General features: G+C 43.5%; 1 protein-coding gene across 2 annotated transcripts in view; it reads right to left on the reverse strand.

Moving 5' to 3' along the window:
• LOC106572946 (IQ motif and SEC7 domain-containing protein 1) overlaps positions 1 to 25,040 on the reverse strand; it is a 203,699-nt gene that overhangs the window by 68,618 nt on the left and 110,041 nt on the right. The window contains exon 1 of one of the 2 annotated variants that reach the window (XM_045696519.1): positions 17,322 to 17,763. The exons of the other annotated variant lie outside the window; for it this stretch is intronic. Coding sequence (XP_045552475.1) covers positions 17,322 to 17,389 — 68 coding nt within the window. The 5' untranslated portion in view covers positions 17,390 to 17,763. Of the gene's footprint in view, positions 1 to 17,321; positions 17,764 to 25,040 lie in introns of those variants that run through there. 2 annotated transcript variants of the gene reach the window in all.

Consider the following 25,040-nt stretch of genomic DNA (forward strand, 5'->3'; position numbering starts at 1 on the left):
TAATTCCACATTCTACTTCTGCCTGCTCTAGAACCTGCCAAGCACTAATTCCACATTCTACTGCTGCCTGCTCTAGAACCTGCCAAGTTCTAATTCTACGTTCTACTGCTGCCTGCTCTTAAACCTGCCAAGTTCTAATTCCATGTTCTACTGCTGCCTGCTCTAGAACCTGCCAAGTTCTAATTCCACGTTCTACTGCTGCCTGCTCTTAAACCTGCCAAGTTCTAATTCCATGTTCTACTGCTGCCTGCTCTAGAACCTGCCAAGTTCTAATTCCACATTCTTTTGCCTCCTGCTCTAGCACTTGCCAAGATATAATTCCACATTCTACTGCTGCCTGCTCTAGAACCTGCCAAGTTCTAATTCCACATTCTTCTACCTCCTGCTCTAGAACCTGCCAAGATATAATTCCACGTTCTACTGCTGCCTGCTCTAGAACCTGCCAAGTTCTAATTCCACATTCTACTGCCTCCTGCTTTAGAACTTGCCAAGATATAATTCCACGTTCTACTGCTGCCTGCTCTAGAACCTGCCAAGTTATAATACCACATTCTACTTCTGCCTGCTCTAGAACCTGCCAAGTTCTAATAACACATTCTACTGCTGCCTGCTCTAGAACCTGCCAAGTTCTAATTCCACATTCTACTTCTGCCCGCTCTAGAACCTGCCAAGTTATAATTCCACATTCTACTGCTGCCTGCTCTAGAACCTGCCATATTCTAATTCCACACTCTACTTCTGCCTGCTCTAGAACCTGCCAAGCACTAATTCCACATTCTACTGCTGCCTGCTCTAGAACCTGCCAAATTCTAATTCCACACTCTACTTCTGCCTGCTCTAGAACCTGCCAAGCACTAATTCCACACTCTACTTCTGCCCGCTCTAGAACCTGCCAAGCACTAATACCACATTCTACTGCTGCCTGCTCTAGAACCTGCCAAGTTCTAATTCCACATTCTACTGCTGCCTGCTCTAGAACCTGCCAAGTTCTAATACCACATTTTACTGCTGCCTGCTCTAGAACCTGCCAAGTTCTAATACCACATTCTACTGCTGCCTGCTCTCGAACCTGCCAAGTTCTAATACCACATTCTACTGCTGCCTGCTCTAGAACCTGCCAAGCTCTAATTCCACATTCTACTGCTGCCTGCTCTAGAACCTGCCAAGTTCTAATTCCACGTTCTACTGCTGCCTGCTCTAGAACCTGCCAAGTTCTAATTCCATGTTCTACTGCTGCCTGCTCTTAAACCTGCCAAGTTCTAATTCCACATTCTTTTGCCTCCTGCTCTAGCACTTGCCAAGATATAATTCCACATTCTACTGCTGCCTGCTCTAGAACCTGCCAAGTTCTAATTCCACATTCTTCTACCTCCTGCTCTAGAACCTGCCAAGATATAATTCCACGTTCTACTGCTGCCTGCTCTAGAACCTGCCAAGTTCTAATTCCACATTCTACTGCCTCCTGCTTTAGAACTTGCCAAGATATAATTCCACGTTCTACTGCTGCCTGCTCTAGAACCTGCCAAGTTCTAATTCCACATTTTACTGCCTCCTGCTTTAGAACTTGCCAAGATATAATTCCACGTTCTACTGCTGCCTGCTCTAGAACCTGCCAAGTTCTAATTCCACATTCTACTGCCTCCTGCTTTAGAACTTGCCAAGATATAATTCCACGTTCTACTGCTGCCTGCTCTAGAACCTGCCAAGTTCTAATTCCACATTCTACTGCCTCCTGCTTTAGAACTTGCCAAGATATAATTCCACGTTCTACTGCTGCATGCTCTAGAACCTGCCAAGTTCTAATTCCACATTTTACTGCCTCCTGCTTTAGAACTTGCCAATATATAATTCCACGTTCTACTGCTGCCTGCTCTAAAACCTGCCAAGTTCTAATTCCACGTTCTGCAACATATGATTCACTAACACAACCATACAGGTATAAGGGCCCCCTATAAGGCCCTGTGAACTAAACAGACATGGGTTCAAATACTAACCAGCTAGCACATTTGGTTCCTTGGAAGTTTTGGTAACGTATGTTTTTCGTTTCACATTGGTTGCGGGAACAAAACCATACATTTCCGGACCGGTACAACAGGACGTTTTTGGTGTGAACATTTTTCCTGTTCTGGGAACATTTATTTTTTAAGTTGCAGAGAGATTCTGAGAACCTTTTAGTCTGGTTCCTTGAAAGTTTCCCATGTTAAATTTTTATTAACGCTCTGAGAAAGGAAATTACAGGATATTTGGAGATTTTTGAATAAGTTCCTGAAAACGTTCACTGAACGTTTCAATACAACTTTAATTAACACTGCTAGCTTATTTTGAGGTAACTTTTTTTTCACTCCAAACACAGAGAGGACATGAGAAAATGAATTTCCTTACCATTAGTCATGCAAACAAATGTCCTATAATCTACCGTTCTCTATCCATGGGATCAGTCCACTGAGGCACCAGGATGGAGCTAGCATGACATGTTTTCTTACTCATACAAAGCATTTTTTTTTTTTTTTTTTGTCTATTCAAACAGATCCCATTTCAAAGGAAACAAACACTCATTTTTGACCAGGTGTGGCCAAATAATGGGCACGACCAACACATCTGAATAGACTTAACAAGATACAGTATAGAGAGAGTTTTGTTGATGCTGAGAACGGAATGTATGTTTTTTAAATAACAATTCTTAGAACGTCCTCTGAACATTACTAGATTTTAAATGTGTTTTTTTTTTTTTTATGGATCGTTTTCTTAACGTTCTCGGGAACAATTTGATAACACGACTTTAAATAGAACCATGGGGAAAACTACAGGAAACATTATGCTGAAGTAATGAAATTCCCAAAGGAGAACGTTGTTTCTTAAACGTTCTCTGAACTATTTGAGATCATTACCAATGTCAAAACAGTTGGAGAACGTTCCAAGAACACTACCGAAATTGACATGAAATGTAACCATGTTTTGAACTCTTAGGAAATGTTCTGTTAAACTAATGAAATACAACGAAAATAATGTCAACTTCTTTAAATGAGAGGAAAATGTTCCAAAAGCCAACTATCCTGCACCAGTCTCTGAACGTTGTGGTAAGATCGTATGCAAAATAACCATAGGATAACCACGCTCCGTCATGCTCTAAGAAACATATGGTTCTCAGATGTTTTTGTGCTATCTGGGTAGGCTATTTTAAATCTTTCAAATGTTTTAACCGTTTGCTTCTTTAGCCTGCCTGAAGTGCCAAATGGGCAAAGTTTGCTGTTTTTCTACTGTTCTATTGGTCCATTGCACTATGCAAGCTCAACCAAATCCAGATAAACTACTTGAAAGTATTTCAAATAGTATTTGAACCCAGGTCTGGGAAGAAGAAGAAGAAAAAAAACAGACGTGTAGCTTTAAAGATGCTGTGGCTTCCTTCTTTTCTCAATTCCTGCTGAACATCACTCACATATTAAGACACGAGGAGCAGACAACTCCCCAGTTAAGACACGAGGAGCAGACAACTCCCCAGTTAAGACATGAGGAGCAGACAACTCCCCAGTTAAGACATGAGGAGCATTCAACTCCCCAGTTAAGACATGAGGAGCATTCAACTCCCCAGTTAAGGCATAAGGAGCATTCAACTCCCCAGTTAAGGCATAAGGAGCATTCAACTCCCCAGTTAAGGCATGAGGAGCATTCAACTCCCCAGTTAAGGCATGAGGAGCATTCAACTCCCCAGTTAAGACATGAGGAGCATTCAACTCCCCAGTTAAGACATGAGGAGCATTTAACTCCCCAGTTAAGACATGAGGAGCATTCAACTCCCCAGTTAAGACATGAGGAGCATTTAACTCCCCAGTTAAGACATGAGGAGCATTCAACTCCCCAGTTAAGACATGAGGAGCATTCAACTCCCCAGTTAAGGCATGAGGAGCATTCAACTCCCCAGTTAAGACACGAGGAGCATTTAACTCCCCAGTTAATTAAGGCATGAGGAGCATTCACACACGTCCCTACTTCTAACTGTTGTTAAACCAATCTTCAGAAGGCGGCTACACCTCTCTGTAGAACTAACCAGATTGCATCCTATTTCCTATATAGTGCATTACTTTTGACCGTGGCCTATAGGTAGGAATAGGCTGCCATTGGGAAGCAGCCCATACTTCACTATCACAGTGAAGTTCACAATAAACACTATAAGAGCAAAGCATTGAATTCATTTGAACTACCATAATAAATCAACAAAAGTAGCCTATTTGTGTTCTGTTTATTGCAGTTCTGGGCATTAAAACAGTGAATAATAAAGTTCAGAACAGCCCAAAACAATAAAGATGATTTGCTGGCGGTAATAAAACGAAGAAAAAAAAAAGTAATGCAATGAAATGAAAACAAATAAAACTGTAAAATCAATTGAATTAGAGAGCTGTGTCCATTGTGATGCCCTCTGCTCCCTCTACTATGAGTCAGAGAGCAGAACAGACACAGAGCAGAACAGAACAGAGCAGAACAGAGCAGAACAGAACAGAGCAGAGCAGAACAGAACAGAGCAGAACAGAGCAGAACAGAACAGAGCAGAACAGAACAGAACAGAGCAGAGCAGAACAGAGCAGAACAGAACAGAACAGAGCAGAGCAGAACAGAACAGAACAGAGCAGAGCAGAACAGAACAGAACAGAGCAGAACAGAGCAGAACAGAACAGAGCAGAACAGAACAGAGTCGTCATTATGTCTTCCGTTCTCCTTATTTTTGCAGAGTGCAGAGTTGAGCTATTACTCCTTACAGTCTGTGATTATTTATCTAGCTAATGCCCAAATGGCACCCTATTCCACACATAGTGCACTACTCTTCACCAGGGCCCTGGGAGTCTTTGTCAACAGTAGTGCACTATAAATGGAATGGGGTGTTATTTGGGACTCAGATGTTACTTCTCTCTGTAGCTCCTGACTCAGTGAAATATTGAAGCCCAAACTGCTGTGATAGAAGGTGATGAATGTATGCAAGTGAAGTGAGGTGAGGCATGGTGAGGTCAGGTGTTACTGAGTTGCGGTGTTACTGAGGTGAAGTCAGGTGAGTGGTTACTGAGGTCAGGAGAGGTGTTACTGAGGTGAGGTGTTACTGAGGTGAGGTCAGGTGAGGTGTTACTGAGGTGAGGTCAGGTGAGCTGTTACTGAGGTCAGGTGTTACTGAGCTGAGGTGTTACTCAGGTGAGATGTTGTACTGAGGTGTGGTGTTACTGAGGTGAGGTCAGGTGAGCTGTTACTGAGGTCAGGTGTTACTGAGCTGAGGTGTTACTCAGGTGAGATGTTGTACTGAGGTGTGATGTTACTGAGGTGAGGTCAGGTGAGGTGTTACTGAGGTGAGGTCAGGTGAGCTGTTACTGAGGTCAGGTGTTACTGAGCTGAGGTGTTACTCAGGTGAGATGTTGTACTGAGGTCAGGTGTTACTGAGCTGAGGTGTTACTCAGGTGAGATGTTGTACTGAGGTGTGGTGTTACTGAGGTGAGGTTAAAGTTTAGTTTATTGGGATCCTCATTAGCTATTGCACATGCAGCAGCTACTCTTCCAGGGTTCCACATAAAATGTACAAATACATGACAAAGTACAGAACAGTTATAGACAAGAACAACACAAGATATTACATTATTTAAAACACATAATAAGAGCTACTGTAGCTGGCTATATCTACATAAGGCAGCAAGTACAGCTACAACTGTTACACACTGCTTAGCTACCTATTTTCTCTCAAGCAATTAGCTAATCCCAAACTGTAAATTAGCTGGCTAGTATATATTGACATACTGTGTATATTAGAAAGACACCAAGAGACAACAAAAATACTATTTACACACTATTAATATATACATATTCATATTCTTATATACATATTCATATTCTTATATACATATTCATATTCACATATACATTACAGTTAAATTAGATATTTAGAAAGTTGAGAGATGCTGTGATACAATATGTTTTTTTTTATCTATTTTTTTTGTTGAAAAGATAAAAGTGCTTTTTTGCCTGAGTGGGAGAATGTCCCACGATGACATTGCTCTATACATGAATGAGCGAAGTATTAAATCTGTTTTTTGGTTTGGGTACCGTGAAAAAATGCATAGTGTTGTGTTCGGTGGGGTATGTACAGTGCATTCCGGAAAGTATTTAGACCCCTTGACTTATTCCACATTTTGTTATGTTACAGCCTTATTCTAAAATGGAGGAACTTGTTTTATTTCCTCATCAATCTACACACAATACCCCATAATGACATCACAATACCCCGTAATGACATCACAATACCCCATAATGACATCACAATACCCCGTAATGACATCACAATACCCCATAATGACATCACCATACCCCATAATGACATCACAATACCCCGTAATGACATGTATGCATTCACTACTGTAAGTCGCTCTGGATAAGAGCGTCTGCTAAATGACTAAAAATGTAAAAATGTAAATGAGGTATTACTGAGGTGAGCTGTTACTGAAGTGAGGTCAGGAGAGGTGTTAGTGAGATGAGGTCAGGTAAAGGGTTTCTGAAGGGGGGATTTTACTGAGGTGAGGTATTACTGAGGTCAGGTGTTACTGAGAGCAGGTGTTACTGAGGTTAGGTGAGGTGTTACTGAGGTGAGGTGTTACTGAGGAGAGGTGTTACTGAGGTCAGGTGAGCTGTTACTGAGGTGAGGTCAGGTGAGCTGTTACTGAGGTAATGTGTTACTGAGGTCAGGTGAGGTATTCCTGAGGTGAGATGTTACTGAGGTGAGGTCAGGTGAGGTGTTACTGAGGTCAGGTGAGGAGAGGTGAGGTGAGAGGAGGTGAGATGATAGGAGGTGAGGAGAGGTCATGTGAGGTGGGAGAAGGTGAGAGGAGGTGAGGTGAGGATGGGGTCAGGTGAGATTGGGGAGGCGAGGAGGAGATGTCAGGTGAGATGAGAGGAGGTGAGGATTGGTTAGGTGAGGTGGGGTGAGAGGAGGGGAAGTCAGGTGAGGTCAGGTGAGGTGATGTGAGGTAGAGGAGATGATGAGAGGTCAGGTGAGGTTAGGTGAGGAGAGTTCAGGTGAGATGGGGTGAGGTGGAGGAGGTGAGGTGAGATGAGGAGAGGTCAGTTGAGATGGTGTGAGGTAGAGAAGATGATGAGAGGTCAGGTGAGGTGAGGTGAGGTAGAGAAGGTGATGAGAAGTCAGGTGAGGTGAGGTAAGGAGAGATTAGGTGAGGTGAGGAGAGAACAAGTGAGGAGAGGTCAGGTGAGGAGAGGAGAGATCAGGTGAGGTGAGGTGAGGAGAGATCAGGTGAGGAGAGATAATGTGAGGAGAGGAGAGATGAGGTGAGGAGAGATCAGGTGAGGAGAGATCATGTGAGGAGAGAGATCAGTTGAGGAGAGGAGAGATCAGGTGAGGAGAGGAGAGGAGAGATCATGTGAGGAGAGGAGAGATCAGGTGAGGAGAGATCAGGTGAGGAGAGGAGAGATCATGTGAGGAGAGGAGAGATCATGTGAGGAGAGGAGAGGAGAGATCATGTGAGGAGAGGAGAGATCAGGTGAGGAGAGGAGAGATCAGGTGAGGTGAGGAGAGGAGAGATCATGTGAGGAGAGGAGAGATCATGTGAGGAGAGGAGAGATCAGGTGAGGTGAGGTGAGGGTCTGTACTATAGACACAGATTGGTGTATTTATTTTGGAACTGTGACGCCACTGAGTTCTATGTTGCTAATAAGATACACAGGATTTATTTAGAACATTTGCTAACAGTCTCAGGTCTTAATGATCCCTATCAGCAGTCTCTCACCCACTATGTTTAGACACAGCACGTCTATGCATACCGTCAAGACACATTCACCACCATTCATTAGTATTGTGGCTGAAACTGTGCACCAGTGGTAGAGATACCAGCGCCAACGCTCGGCCTAGTTCTGTTGCAGCCCACCTAATAGCACTTGGCTTTAATAATTGAGATTTTTTTTTGGGGGGGGGTGTTAAAGAGGATATGGATTTGGGAAAAATAATCTTGTGGATAATATTATACTAATCTAAAAATAGTCCAGAGAAAACACTGGTTAACATCTGAGTACAGAGGGTGGTGGTGATGAGGACAGGTGGCCAGGCCTGGAGAAGGATGTAGCATGCAGTGACAGAGAGAGAGAGAGAGAGAGAGAGAGAGAGAGAGAGAGAGAGAGAGAGAGAGGGAGAGTAGAGAGAGAGAGAGAGAGAGAGAGGGGGAGAGAGAGAGAGACAGAGAAGAGTAGAGAGGGAGAGAGGGAGAGAGAGAGAGAGAAGAGTAGAGAGGGAGAGAGGGAGAGAGTAGAGAGAGAGAGAGAAGAGTAGAGTAGTGTAGAGTAGAGAGAGAGAGAGAGAGAGAGAGAGAGAGAGGAAGAGAGAGGGGAAGAGAGAGAGGAAGAGAGAGAGGGAGAGAGAGAGAGAGAGAGAGAGAGAGAGAGAGAGAGAGAGAGAGAGAGAGAGAGAGAGAGAGAGGGAGAGGGAGAGAGAGAGAGAGAGAGAGAGAGAGAGAGAGAGAGAGAGAGGAAGAGAGAGGAGGGAGAGAGAGAACAGGGACAGGAATCCTAACCGGATATTTGTCCCAGTTTTCTTTCGGAACGTTTTGGACTCACTGTGGCCATGCTGATCACACACACAACAACGACGTCACATTGAAACTACACGGAGCTGGTAAATCTATTTCTGGAAAATGTATTCATTCTATTTAATTACCACAACAATTACATGAAAAACTACAGAATGACAAACCAAATAAATATGTATATCAGACTAGAGGAACATGGAGGTTCCTGTATATCAGACTAGAGGAACATGGAGGTTCCTGTATATCAGACTAGAGGAACATGGAGGTTCCTGTATATCAGACTAGAGGAACATGGAGGTTCCTGTATATCAGACTAGAGGAACATGGAGGTTCCTGTATATCAGACTAGAGGAACATGGAGGTTCCTGACTAGAGGAACATGGAGGTTCCTGTATATCAGACTAGAGGAACATGGAGGTTCCTGTATATCAGACTAGAAGAACATGGAGGTTCCTGACTAGAGGAACATGGAGGTTCCTGTATATCAGACTAGAGGAACATGGAGGTTCCTGTATATCAGACTAGAGGAACATGGAGGTTCCTGTATATCAGACTAGAGGAACATGGAGGTTCCTGTATATCAGACTAGAGGAACATGGAGGTTCCTGTATATCAGACTAGAGGAACATGGAGGTTCCTGACTAGAGGAACATGGAGGTTCCTGTATATCAGACTAGAGGAACATGGAGGTTCCTGTATATCAGACTAGAGGAACATGGAGGTTCCTGACTAGAGGAACATGGAGGTTTATTCTCTGTTTTCTCTCTGGTGTGGAAGAGAATGAGGCTTGACCACTTTGGCCAATCAAAACATTGAAAAAACAATCCTTAGATTTGCGTCTTCATTACGACCTTTTGCAGCATGCACATTTATCAGAGGCACAGCTGACATAGACAATGGCGACAAAACAAACAAGCATCAGTGATTTTTTTTAATTTTTTTTATGCAAAAGCTGCAGCATCTAGCCCTCAGCTCCCAATCCCACCACCTCAGCTCCAAATCCCACCACCTCAGCTCCCAATCCCACCACCTCAGCTCCCAATCCCACCACCTCAGCTCCCAATCCCACCACCTCAGCTCCCAATCCCACCACCGCAGCTCCCAATCCCACCACCTCAGCTATCAATCCCACCACCTCAGCTCCAAATTCCACCACCTCAGCTCCCAATCCCACCACCTCAGCTCCAAATCCCACCACCTCAGCTCCAAATCCCACCACCTCAGCTCCAAATCCCACCACCTCAGCTCCCAAATCCCACCACCTCAGCTCCAAATCCCACCACCTCAGCTCCCAATCCCACCACCTCAGCTCCCAATCCCACCACCTCAGCTCCAAATCCCACCACCTACGCTCCAAATCCCACCACCTCAGCTCCAAATCCCACCACCTCAGCTCCCAATCCCACCACCTCAGCTCCCAATCCCACCACCTCAGCTCCAAATCCCACCACCTCAGCTCCAAATCCCACCACCTCAGCTCCCAATCCCACCACCTCAGCTCCCAATCCCACCACCTCAGCTCCCAATCCCAACACCTCAGCTCCCAATCCCACCACCTCAGCTCCCAATCCCACCACCTCAGCTCCCAATCCCACCACCTCAGCTCCCAATCCCACCACCTCAGCTCCAAATCCCACCACCTCAGCTCCCAAATCCCACCACCTCAGCTCCAAATCCCACCACCTCAGCTCCCAAATCCCACCACCTCAGCTCCCAATCCCACCACCTCAGCTCCCAAATCCCACCACCTCAGCTATCTTGGCTCCCTAAGATGACAGGACAGCTCCTCTCCCTGCAGCTGGTACCGCCACCGCGGCCCCCATAGGCCTGCTACCATCCGCTGATATATGGACAAACAGTACGTTAAGGAACAAACTGGAGGCATACCCCATGGATAGATTGTAAAGAAGGTAAGATGGGCTGTGAAACATGTCACACACACACACACCTGTCAGTCTACAAGTCTCAAGGCTTGAAACTTTTAAACGAACGGAGTTTATACACAGTAAGTCATAGTGGACAGAATCCAAATGATCCAACACGAGCAATCAAGGGCGTACAAAGAGTCACGACGTATCATTGACAATGCTAAAGAGGAGACTCTTGAAGAAAATGTGTGACAGCATGAATGTGTTGAAAGCCACCTGTGCTGTGTACTACTGTACAAGCGTTTATTCCTATCACTATAATCTTCTTGAGCTGCACATCATCATGGGGGGGGGGTAAACATTTGGTATGGACTCTTCCTGAGATGCACAATTTTTTTTATTTGCGAGCACATAATTGAGATAAAAGGTAACATCTCAATATTAATAGATAAATCTGCTAGCCATAGAAACCAAACTACGTTGGTAGTTTATCTCAAATGCGGACCAGTGACCTACATTTTGTCTTTCTTGATCTTATCGAGCTTCCCGACGAAAAGCCAGATACTATTGTGAAACATTTATTGTTGAATTTTTTACCAAACTTTTTTCCCCCTCATTAATCTACACACAATACCCCATAATGATAAAGCAATAAAAAAAAAATGGAAATTGATGCTAATTTATACAAAATAAAAAAACTGAACTATCACATTTATATAAATATTCAGACCCTTTACTCAGTACTTTGTGGAAGCACCTTTGGAAGTGATTACAGCCTTGAGTCTTCTTGGACATGATGCTACAAGCTTGGCACACCTGTATTTGGGGAGTTTCTCCCATTCGTCTCTGCAGATCCTCTCAAGTTCTGTCAGGTTGGATGGGGAGTGTTGCTGCACAGCTATTTTCTGTTATTTCCAGAGGTGTTTTATCAGGTTCAAGTCCGGGCCACTCAAGGACATTCAGAGACTTGTTCCGAAGCCACTCCTACGTTGTCTTGGCTGTGTGCTTAGGATTGTTGCCCTGTTGGAAGGTGAACCTTTGCCCCAGTCTGAGGTCCTGAGCACTCTGGAGCAGGTTTTCATTAAGAACCTCTCTGTACTTTGCTCCATTCATCTTTGCCTCGATCCTGACTAGTCTACCAGTCCCTGCCTCTGAAAAACATTTCCACAGCAGGATGCTGCCACCACCATGCTTCATCATAGGGATGGTGCCATGTTTCCTCCAGATGTGATTCTTGGAATTCAGGACAAAGAGTTCAATATTGGTTTCATCAGACCAGAGAATCTTGTTTCTCATGGTCTGAGACTTTAGGTGCCTTTTGGCAAACTCCAAGTGGGCTGTCAAGTGCCTTTTACTGAGGAGTGGCTTCTGTCTGGCCGCTCTCCCATAAAGGCCTGAATGGTGGAGTACTGCAGAGATGGTTGTCCTTCTAGAAGGTTCTCCCATCTCCACAGAGGAACTCTAGAGCTCTGTCAGAGTGACCATCGGGTTCTTGGTCACCTGCCTGACCAAGGCCCTACTCGCCTGATTGCTCAGTTTGGACGGGCGGACAGCTCTAGGAAGAGTCTTGGTGGTTCCAAACTTCTTCCATTAAAGAATGATGGAGGCCACTGTGTTCTTGGGGACCTTCAATGCTGTAGAAATGTTTTGGTACCCTTCCCCAGATCTGTGCCTTGACACAATCCTGTCTCGGAGCTCTACGGACAATTCCTTTGACCTCATGGCTTGGTTTTTGCTCTGACATACACTGTCAACTGTGGGACCTTATATAGACAGGTTTGTGCTTTCCAAATCATGTAAAATCAATTTAATTTACCACAAATGGACTCCAATCAAGTTGTATAAATATCTCAATCATCAAAGGATGATCAAATTGTTTTATTTAATCCATTTTAAAATAAGGCTGTAACATAACAAAATATGGAAAAAGTCAAGGAACTCAGTCCAGCTTTAAACTTACTCTAGAAAGTTGTAATAGTAGAATGTACAAGGTGACATGTCTAAATCGGGTATTGCATCATCAGTTCATCTTGTCATGTCATTACAGACCTTAGAGAGATATTTATAACTTGTCAGAAATGTCCAGATCAACTAGCTCATGTCAGCTAACGTTCTATATAAAAAATAAAATGTAGCCCATTGATATTGTTGGAATTTTTTTGTCGCTCAAAAATCACATGAATACACATTAGAAATGTATAGAAATGCACAAAAAAAATTGCTTTAAAACTGCAAAATGTTAGTAGCAGCCCATGACAAGATGTGTAGAATTGGAGGAAATAAGCTTTAAACCTGCAAAATTCTCTCCACCAACAAGAGAACAAGAGGAGCGTGAACCTTTTCTGTCATCAACGTGATTGGGCGAGAGTGAAAAAGTTCAGGAACACCTGGTCTAAACCATAGACTGGAACTGGAGGTTTGTAGTATGAACCACTTTCAAATCTTCATGGACAAACTGTACACCGTATACAGTCGATCTCCCCAAAACCAGAACCAAATCGCTGAGTGCGCTGCCGAACTGCAGCAACAAGCTGGCCAAAAATAGAGAGCGTATTAGCAACACGCTGGGCAGCTGACTTCAAAGGACTCCGCGCTCACTTTGAGCCGGCCGAATCGGTCCCGAACAAGAACAGAAAAAGGATCTACACGCATATTCTCATCTGAGTGACATCAATCAAATCATTGGCATGCAGAAGCAGTTTGGACGTTTCACCAGTAAAAAAACAAAAAACAGCAAGAATTATCATTTCACAACTGACAGTGACGATGATTGTGAAATGAGATATGCCTAACTTGGTGTTTGAGGTTATTAAATATGAAGGGAAAAAAACACATTCTTGAGACAATATGAGTTGACACAGGCAGACGTTGTAGTTGGAGGATGCATTTTACGCGTATTCTATAACGACGGGCTTTTCAATAGGCTACATCTGTAGGTACAAACTTTGATTGAAGAAATTATGACATCATTTACTTTTTTTTCCTTCTTCTCTTTTAAAAAATAAATAAATAAATAGCTCCGCTTAAACAATAGTACTACACCACTGAACAGTATGTCTAAAGAACATGACTGTTGTGTGTCTTCATTATGAATTCAAACCGTTTCAACACGGACTGCCTATTGATTGAGATCAAATTCATCTGCAACACATTCTCAGCGATATTTGCTGGAATAACATTTGACTGGTGTGTGTGTGGGGGGGGGGGTGAAATGCAAGCCGTATGCTTTGGATGCTTAGTCAACCAGTTCTGAATTGGATCATTGTGATCTGAGCAGGCCTGGCAGATAAGAAACGACAGTACAGGCTCCGGCATTTCTTTTAAACTCACCACTGTGGATGCAGTGAGGCAGGCAAGGGAGAGGGGCAGGAAGGGGGGGAGACAGGGAGGTAGGGAGGGAGGGAGGCAGGAAGGGGAGAAGACAGGGAGGTAGGGAGGGAGGCAAGAAGGCAGGCAGGGAGGTAGGGAGGCTGGGAAGGAGGCAGGGAGGTAGGGAGAGATGCAGGGAGCCAGGCATGCAGGAAGGGAGGGAGGGAGGTATGCCGGCAGGGAGGCAGGCAGTCAGGCAGAGGCAGGTAGGGAGTTTGACAGGCAAAGAATCAGAGAGGTAGGGAGGGAGGAAGAGTGGGAGGAAGGCAGAGAGGGAAGAAGGCAGGTAGGGAGGGTGGGTGGGTGGGTGGTAGGGAGGCAGGTAATGAGGCAGACAGACAGGGTCGGCTGAGGCTCTGTATTGAAAGCCTTGCAGCAGCCCACACCAACACAGTTCATTAATTCAAGGTCACCCTCGAAAGCCTATAATGCAGTATGATCACTGCCAGCCATGTTAGCATTGATTCAGTACTGGTACTCTGTGTATATAGCCATGTTATCATTGACTCAGTACTGGTACTCTGTGTATATAGCCATGTTATCATTGACTCAGTACTGGTACTCTGTGTATATAGCCATGTTATCATTGACTCAGTACTGGTACTCTGTGTATATAGCCATGTTATCATTGACTCAGTACTGGTACTCTGTGTATATAGCCATGTTATCATTGACTCAGTACTGGTACTCTGTGTATATAGCCATGTTATCATTGACTCAGTACTGGTACTCTGTGTATATAGCCATGTTATCATTGACTCAGTACTGGTACTCTGTGTATATAGCCATGTTATTGTTACTCATTGTGTATTTATTATTACATTTTTTAAATATTTTTTTAAATATTTTCTTTCTCTCTTCATTGTTGGGAACGATCTGTAACTAATAATTTCACTGTTAGTCTACACCTGTTATTTACGAAGCATGTGACGAATAAAACTTGATTTTATTTTATTTTAGAACATAGATGTGACATTCAGGGCCGTGATTGGTGGACTGAGAGACATGAAAAACAGCTTCTATTTTAAGAACATTAGACTGTTAAATAGCCATCAATAGCCGTCCTCCACCCAGTACTCTGCCCTGAACTTTAGTCACTGTTACTACCCGGCTACCACCTGGTGGTCTACCCTGCACCTTAGAGACTGCTGTCCTATGAATGCTGCCTTCAAAAAGTATGCTCCCCTTTACCTTCTCCACATTTTGTTGTGTAACAGCCTGAATTTAAAATGCATTTAATTTAGATTTTTGGGGGGGGTCACTGGTGTACACACAATACCCAATAATGTCAAAGTGGAATTATTACATTTGTCAATTTTTTTGTACAAATCAATTCAAAATGAAAAGCTGAAATATCAATAAGTATTCAATCTCTTTATTAAATAAGTTAATGACTAAACATGGGCTTTAAAACATCACAAAAAGTTGTATGGACTCACGCTGTGTGCAATAGTAGTGTTTAACATGATTTGTGAATGACTATCTCATCTCTGTACCCCACACATACAATTATCTGTAAGGTCCCTCAGTCGAGCAGTGAATTTCAAACACAGATTCAACCACAAAGACCAGGGAGGTTTTCCAATGCCTCGCAAAGAAGGGCAGACATTGAATTGAGCATGGTGCAGTAATAAATTACACTTTGGAGGGTGTATCAACACACCCAGTCACTACAAAGATACAGGTGTCCTACAGAAGGTTTCATTCTACTCCGGCAACTGAGTTAGTAAGGAGTCCTTCTTAACTCAGTTGCCGGAGAGGAAGGAAACCGCTCAGGGGTTTCACCATGAGGTCAACGGTGGCTTTAAAACAGTTACAGAGTTTAATGGCTGTGATAGGAGAAAACTGACGATGGATCAACAACATGAAGGTACTCCACAATACTAACTTAATTATTCGCCAAAAAATGTGGAAAAGCAATTCACTTTTTGACCTGAAAAGGAAGTGTTACGTTTGGGACAAATCCAATACAACACTTTACTGAGTACCACCCTCCATATTTGTAAGCATAGTGGTGGCTGCATCATGTTATGGGTATGCTTGTAATTGTTAAGGACTGGGGAGTCTTTCAGGATAAAATGAAACATAATGAAACATAATGGAGCTAAGCATTTCTAATGGAGGGTCTATAATGTAGGCTAGATGAATCAACTAGTTAGATATATCATCTCTAATGAAGGCTAGATGAGTCAACTAGTTTAGATATATCTAATGTAGGCTAGATTAATCAACTAGTTAGATATATCATCTCTAATGAAGGCTATCATCTCTAATGTAGGCTAGATGAATCAACTAGTTAGATATATCATCTCTAATGTAGGCTAGATGAATCAACTAGTTAGATATATCATCTCTAATGTAGGCTAGATGGATCAACTAGTTAGATATATCATCTCTAATGAAGGCTATCATCTCTAATGTAGGCTAGATTAATCAACTAGTTTAGATATATCATCTCTAATGAAGGCTAGATGAATCAACTAGTTAGATATATCATCTCTAATGTAGGCTAGATGAATCAACTAGTTAGATATATCATCTCTAATGTAGGCTAGATGAATCAACTAGTTAGATATATCATCTCTAATGTAGGCTAGATGGATCAACTAGTTTAGATATATCATCTCTAATGTAGGCTAGATGAATCAACTAGTTAGATATATCATCTCTAATGAAGGCTAGATGAATCAACTAGTTAGATATATCATCTCTAATGTAGGCTAGATGGATCAACTAGTTAGATATATCAGCTGATCACCTCATAGGAGGGCAAAGGGTAATGTGCTCCAGCACTCCTAGGGCTCCATCTGTGCATGTACCTGCTGGAATCTCATGAGTTCAACCTCTCATTTGGCTCTAATAAATTCATTATTTTACTATATGGTTATAAAATATGACTTTAGATTATTTTATTTTTTTTGTATATAAACAATATCTTAACCTCCATATGTCAGAGACATTGTAACACTTTCATTCGTGTTTTGGTCCAGCACATACACTACCTACACACCACCAGACAACTGTACAATAAAATTAATGTGTGAAAGCTGTCAGTTTGTAGAAAATTAAAAGATTACAACACAGAAAACAATTCGTAATTTTTAAATCTACGTGGTTGAATGCCTCATTACCCCCTCCCCAACTGCCAACGGTTATCCAAATGGAGAGAGAGAGAGAGAGAGAGAACATAATCCAGGCGAGAAAAAAACTGTAGCCTGCTCTTCTCTCCTGCAGCCTACTGTAGAAAGGGGTCGAAATTCGAGCCAGCACATCCTACATGGGATCAAAAACAAATCCCTTTTCTATTGCAGTCCACCACACCATATTGACCAACTGGTTGTCACCAAAGACAAATTCAATATTATCCTTTATGTTATGCAATTCATTTATTTATCAAACCCATATATGTGTTTTTTTTTTTGAAAAATAAAATATGTTCAATGCCATGGAATGTAAGAATTCGTTTATTTCTGGCGAATATTGCCGCATAATTTGTGACTAAACAGCAACTTAAACGCGTCCTTACCAGTATATCAGCTTGTTATTATGAAGAATGGCTGGGGTCTTGTCTGAGGCGCAGTTGATGCACCACATTGTTGGTAACTAACTCACGTCTCGTCCGGGTGCATAAAAAAACGTTATTCCTTTTTGTAGTTAATTTGGCTCGACGCACGGACAGCCGCACGTAGAGAGACGCACGCCAATGATTCGCTCTGATACCATGCTTCTGTTATCTCAAGGTAGAGGACGTCGTTAACTCAAGAAGAGAGAAGAAGAGAAACATCGACAGTCCTCGGCTCAATCCCCATCAAACCTCTATAATTCCCCATCGTCCTCTCTTCCTCCCTCTAATTTCTTTGAATCTCTAAACGCGGCAGTTTCTATCTCTCTCTCTCTCTCTGGGCGCGCAGGGCTGCTGTCTGCCTGAGCAGAGCAGCGTGACACAGCAGTCACAGCAACAACACTACTGCTGCTCGTCTGATTTCAGGCTCCAGTCAACACTCTCATCAAGTGGGGGGGTGGAAGGGGGGGGGGTGTAGACATATTTTAATCTCTCTATGCTCTCCCAAGTGTTTTTTGTTTTTTTTCAATTGGAATACATCCTCAGATGAAAGACAGACATATTATAGTCCATGGACTAATATTATTTTATGATGAATTCATTTGAAAATAATTTATTTAGTTATTACAGCCCAATATACATTTTTTTTCCTGGGGCCCACACTGCCGTACTGTATGTAACATATAGCATTAGGCCTAGTCGACCTGTCCCTTCGTCTCAAAGACATTTTGCAGAGTGCAGTGAAACATGAACCTGAACTGAACGGCCTTGTCCCTGCATGGCTCCTACTGACAACAACAGAGGTACATCATCCACACCCAGGCTCTGTGCTGTGTGACAATGTAAAGTGACAATAGCCGAGACTAGAAACTAGCAGCTTGTTTTCCCCATGCATCACCTCTATCTCCCTCTCTCTCTCTCTCTGACAGAACCAGAGGGAAAGCTTCTCTCTCTCTCTCTCCCTGTCCCTCACACACACACACACACACACACACACACACACACACACACACACACACACACACACACACACACACACACACACACACACACACACACACACACACACACACACACACACACACACACACACACACACTGAATTATTGCCTTGAAGACAACACTCTATAATTCATTATAAGCAGCAGTCTCTCACACTATCTCTCTCTCTCCACCCTCCTCTCTCTCTCTCTCTCTCTCTCTCTCTCTCAATTCAATTGAATTCAATTTAAGGGCTTTATTGGCATGGGAAACATATGTTAACATTGCCAAAGCAAGTGAAGTAGATAATATACACAAGTGAAATAAACAATAAAATGAACATTAAACATTACACTCACAGAAGTTCCAAAAGAATAAAGACATTTCAAATGTCATATTATGTATATATACAGTGTTTTAACGATGTGCAAATAGTTAAAGTACAAAATGGAAAATAAATAAACATAAATATGGGTTGTATTTACAATGGTGTTTGTTCTTCACTGGTTGCCCTTTTCTTGTGGCAACAGGTCACAAATCTTGCTGCTGTGATGTCACACTGTGGTATTTCACCCAATAGATATGGGAGTTTATCAAAATTGGGTTTGTTATCAAATTCTTTGTGGATCTGTGTAATCTGAGGGAAATATGTGTCTCTAATATGGTCATACAGGTTAGGAAGTGCAGCTCAGTTTCCACCTCATTTTGTGGGCAGTGTGCACATAGCCTGTCTTCTCTTGAGAGCCAGGTCTGCCTACTGCGGCCTTTCTCAATACCAAGGCTATGCTCACTGATTCTGTACATAGTCAAAGATTTCCTTAAGTTTGGGTCAGTCACAGTGGTCAGGTATTCTGCTACTGTGTATTCTCTGTTTATGTCCCAAACTGATCTGTTTCACCTGTCTTTGTGCTTGTCTCCAACCCCCTCCAGGTGTCACCCATCTTCCCCATTATCCTCAGTGTATTTATACCTGTGTTCTCTGTTTGTCTGTTGCCAGTTGGTTTTGTTTCGTCAAGCCTACCAGTGTTTTTCCTGTGCTCTTGTCTGTCTCTAGTTCCTGTTTTCTAGCTTTCCCGGTTTTGACCATTCTGCCTGCCTTGACCCTGAGCCTGCCTGTCGTTCTGTACCTTTCGGACTCTGCTCTGGATTACTGACCTCTCTCTGCCCTTGACCCTGAGCCTGCCAGCCTTTCTGTACCTTTCGGACTCTGCTCTGGATTACTGACCTCTCTCCGCCCTTGACCTGTCGTTTGCCTGCTCCCCTGTTTTTGTACTAAACTTTTGTTACTTCAACACTGTCTGCATCTGGGTCTTCTCCTGAGCCAGTTTAGGGCTAAATAACATTCTAGTTTGCTCTGTTGTTGTTGTTGTTGTTGTTGTTGTTGTTGTTGTTGTTGTTAATGCTCTCCAATCCAGCGTACAATCTGGCGAATTACAATGAATTAAAGTAACAGTTGTTGATGACCAGCTCCGTATATTCAAAACAAATTAACTCATTCTGTGTCACTCTGATAATGATTCCAAAATACAACACCAACTCCATATGTTGTAGCCTGAAGTGTGTGTGTGTGTGTGTGTGTGTGTGTGTGTGTGTGTGTGTGTGTGTGTCCTCCATGTGTCCTGGGTCCATACATAGGCCTGAAGGCATGTGTTACCATTATTACAGGCCAGCTTTGGCCTGATAGATTTCTCTACTCTGGATCTCCAGAGACTCAATGAAAACCATTTACTTACAAAACCTAAAATTAAATTAGCTAATATTATGTAGGTTTCTGAACGGTATTACTCCTAAACAATGCCTCTAATGGTAGAGTACTGAAGGTACAGATGCCATATCTTAATTTGATCATCCTGTTGTTGCAGGAAATGCAAACTTGTAGTGTGTTCAAGGTTTATAAAAAGGCTTCTAATTTTTGTAATTTCCACTTAAAATTTTCAGATTTGATTTGCTCTAACAAAAACTTTATCAACCCCTACAAAAAAAAAAAACATCTGTTGTTGCAGGATAATTTTCCTGCTGTGAGAAACTGGGTCAAATTAAGATAGGGTATCTGTAGGTGCTAGGTATGCTGGGGATTCAGAACAGCTTCAGGTACTGCTATAATTTCAATCAGGTTAAATAAATAAAAAACATTGTGAGGTGTTTTTTCCCTCTCTAAAGACCTCTTAACGGACAGCTGATTTGACAAAAATGAGTCATTTTCAATGTTTGTTGAGAGCCTGCATTTGTTAACAGATGCTATAACACAAACACATTCATCTAGACCTCGGTGCAGTTGCTCAAGTGTCATAACACAATAAATTCTGTTGCGCCGTATGTACAGTACACACAAGATACATGTAGAAATCAATCAGGAAAGAGAAGCAGGGGGACTGAGGAAAGAGAGAAGTAGGAGGACTGAGGAAAGAGAGAAGCAGGGGGCTGAGGAAAGAGAGAAGCAGAGGGACTGAGGAAAGAGAGAAGTAGGAGGACTGAGGAAAGGGAGAAGCAGGGGGACTGAGGAAAGAGAGAAGCAGGGGGCTGAGGAAAGGGAGAAGCAGGGGGCTGAGGAAAGAGAGAAGCAAGGGGGCTGAGGAAAGAGAGAAGCAGGGGGACTGAGGAAAGAGAGAAGCAGGGGGGCTGAGGAAAGGGAGAAGCAGGGGGACAGGAAAGAGAAGCAGGGGGACTGAGGAAAGGGAGAAGCAGGGGGGCTGAGGAAAGAGAGAAGCAGGGGGCTGAGGAAAGAGAAGCAGGGGGACTGAGGAAAGGGAGAAGCAGGGGGGCTGAGGAAAGAGAGAAGCAGGGGACTGAGGAAAGAGAGAAGCAGGGGGACTGAGGAAAGAGAGAAGCAGGGGGGCTGAGGAAAGAGAGAAGCAGGGGACTGAGGAAAGAGAGAAGCAGGGGACTGAGGAAAGAGAGAAGCAGGGGGACTGAGGAAAGAGAGAAGCAGGGGGGCTGAGGAAAGAGAGAAGCAGGGGGGCTGAGGAAAGAGAAGCAGGGGGACTAAGGAAAGAGAGAAGCAGGGGGACTGAGGAAAGAGAGAAGCAGGGGGGCTGAGGAAAGAGAAGCAGGGGGACTGAGGAAAGAGAGAAGCAGGGGGACTGAGGAAAGGGAGAAGCAGGGGGGCTGAGGAAAGAGAGAAGCAGGGGGGCTGAGGAAAGAGAAGCGGGGGGGCTGAGGAAAGAGAGAAGCAGGGGGACTGAGGAAAGAGAGAAGTAGGAGGACTGAGGAAAGAGAGAAGCAGGAGGACTAAGGAAAGAGAGAAGCAGGGGGACTGAGGAAAGAGAGAAGCAGGGGGGCTGAGGAAAGAGAGAAGCAGGAGGACTGAGGAAAGAGAGAAGCAGGGGGGCTGAGGAAAGAGAGAAGCAGGAGGACTGAGGAAAGAGAGAAGTAGGAGGACTGAGGAAAGAGGGAAGCAGGAGGACTGAGGAAAGAGAGAAGCAGGGGGGCTGAGGAAAGAGAGAAGCAGGGGGGCTGAGGAAAGAGAGAAGCAGGGGGACTGAGGAAAGAGAGAAGCAGGGGGGCTGAGGAAAGAGGGAAGCAGGAGGACTGAGGAAAGAGAGAAGCAGGAGTACTGAGGAAAGAGAGAAGTAGGAGGACTGAGGAAAGAGAAGCAGGGGACTGAGGAAAGGGAGAAGCAGAGGGACTGAGGAAAGAGAGAAGCAGGGGGACTGAGGAAAGAGAGAAGTAGGAGGACTAAGGAAAGAGATAAGCAGGGGGACTGAGGAAAGAGAGAAGCAGAGGGACTGAGGGAAGACCAGTGGAACCCATGATGAATAAAATAACAGTTTCCTATGCCCCTCTTCTTTACTCCTCCATTTACATCCATCATTTATTCTCCCTCCCCGTTTTCCTATTCTCCTTTCATCTTCTATTCCTTCCCATTTTCCTCCCTATCTGTCCCTTGCACTAATCCACTCCACCTCCCTCTCCCTCCTCTCTACCATCCTGCTTTTCTTTCTATCATTCTGTCATTCCTACCCTCTTCTCAGCCTTTCTATTTCTCCTTCCTCTCCTCTCCTCTCCTCTCCTCTCCTCTCCTCTCCTCTCCTCTCCTCTCCTCTCCTCTCCTCTCCTCTCCTCTCCTCTCCTCTCCTCTCCTCTCCTCTCCTCTCCTCTCCTGTCCTCTCCTCTCCTCTACTCCCCTCCTCTTCTCTCCTCTCCTTCATCTCCTCTGCTCCTTCATCTCCTCTCCTTCCTCTCCTCTCCTTCATCTCCTCCCTCTCCTCTTCTCCTTTGTCATTCTGTAATCAAGTTTAGCTGCAGGACGAGTCATACACAGAAGAGAGAGAGAGGGAGAGGGAGAGAGCGAGAGGGATAGAGAGAGTTAGAGACGGAGTAGGGAGGAGGAAGAGGTTGCTAAGAAACGGTTGCTGTGAAACTAAGGGGAGCGGTGCTGGAAGCGGCAGTCAAGAGTGTTGCCTTGGCGACTGGGGTTTCACACTATCCTGCTGGATTTAGCTGCAATATGGGAGGGCCTCCGACTGAACGTATCACACGAATGAAACGTATAAAACATCATATGACAGGTATAATATATCATATGACAGGTATATGACAGGTACAGTGAGGAAAAAAAGTATTTGATCCCCTGCTGATTTTGTACGTTTGCCCACTGACAAAGAAATGATCAGTCTATAATTTTAATGGTAGGTTTATTTGAACAATGAGAGACAGAATAACAACAAAAAATCCAGAAAAACGCATGTCAAAAATGTTATAAATTGATTTGCATTTTAGTGAGGGAAATAAGTATTTGACCCCCTCTGCAAAACATGACTTAGTACTTGGTGGCAAAACCCTTTTGGGAATCACAGAGGTCAGACGTTTCTTGTAGTTGGCCACCAGGTTTGCACACATCTCAGGAGGGATTTTGTCCCACTCCTCTTTGCAGATCTTCTCCAAGTCATTAAGGTTTCGAGGCTGACGTTTGGCAACTCAAGCCTTCAGCTCCCTCCACAGATTTTCTATGGGATTAAGGTCTGGAGACTGGCTAGGCCACACCAGGACCTTAATGTGCTTCTTCTTGAGCCACTCTTTTGTTGCCTTGGCCGTGTGTTTTGGGTCATTGTCATGCTGGAATACCCATCCACGACCCATTTTCAATGCCCTGGCTGAGGGAAGGAGGTTCTCACCCAAGATTTGACGGTACATGGCCCCGTCCATCGTCCCTTTGATGCGGTGAAGTTGTGCTGTCCCCTTAGCAGAAAAACACCCCCAAAGCATAATGTTTCCACCTCCATGTTTGACGGTGGGGATAGTGTTCTTGGGGTCATAGGCAGCATTTCTCCTCCTCCAAACACGGCGAGTTGAGTTGATGCCAAAGAGCTCCATTTTGGTCTCATCTGACCACAACACTTTCACCCACTTGTCCTCTGAATCATTCAGATGTTCATTGGCAAACTTCAGACGGGCATGTATGTGTGCTTGCTTGAGCAGGGGGACCTTGCGGGTGCTGCAGGATTTCAGTCCTTCACGGCGTAGTTGTTTTCTTGGTGACTATGGTCCCAGCTGCCTTGAGATCATTGACAAGATCCTCCCGTGTAGTTCTGGGCTGATTCCTCACTGTTCTCATGATCATTGCAACTCCACAAGGTGAGATCTTGCATGGAGCCCCAGGCTGAGGGATTTGACATTTTTTTTGTGTTTCTTCCATTTGCAAATAATCGCACCAAATGTTGTCACCTTCTCACCAAGCTGCTTGGCGATGGTCTTGTAGCCCATTCCAGCCATGTGTAGGTCTACAATGTTGTCCCTAACATCCTTGGAGAGCTCTTTGGTCTTGGCCATGGTGGAGAGTTTGGAATCTGATTGATTGATCGCTTCTGTGGACAGGTGTCTTTTATACAGGTAACAAGCTGAGATTAGGAGCACTCCCTTTAAGAGTGTGCTCCTAATCTCAGCTCGTTACCTGTATAAAAGACACCTGGGAGCCAGAACTCTTTCTGATTGAGAGGGAGTCAAATACTTATTTCCCTCATTAAAATGTAAATCAATTGATAACATTTTTGACATGTGTTTTCTGGATTTTTTTTTTGTTCTTCTGTCTCTCACTGTTCAAATGTACCTACAATTAAAATTATAGACTGATAATTTCTTTATCAGTGGGCAAATATACAAAATCAGCAGGGGATCAAATACTTTTTCCCCTCAATGTATAATATATCATATGACAGGTATAATACAACATATGACAGGTATAATATATCATATGACAGGTATAATACAACATATGACAGGTATAATACATCATATGACAGGTATAACACATCATATGACAGGTATAACACATCATATGACAGGTATAATACATCATATGACAGGTATATGACAGGTATAATACAACATATGACAGGTATAACACATCATATGACAGGTATAATACATCATATGACAGGTATAATACATCATATGACAGGTATAACACATCATATGACAGGTATAATACATCATATGACAGGTATATGACAGGTATAACACATCATATGACAGGTATAATACATCATATGGCAGGTATATGACAGGTATAACACATCATATGACAGGTATAATATATCATATGGCAGGTAGAATACATCATATGACAGGTATAACACATCATGTGACAGGTAGAATACATCATATGACAGGTATAATACATCATACGACAGGTATAATACATCATATGACAGGTATAATACATCATACGACAGGTATAATACATCATATGACAGGTATAATACG

Source organism: Salmo salar, chromosome ssa15, assembly GCF_905237065.1.
Source record: "Salmo salar chromosome ssa15, Ssal_v3.1, whole genome shotgun sequence".
NCBI classification, from domain to species: Eukaryota; Metazoa; Chordata; class Actinopteri; order Salmoniformes; family Salmonidae; genus Salmo; species Salmo salar.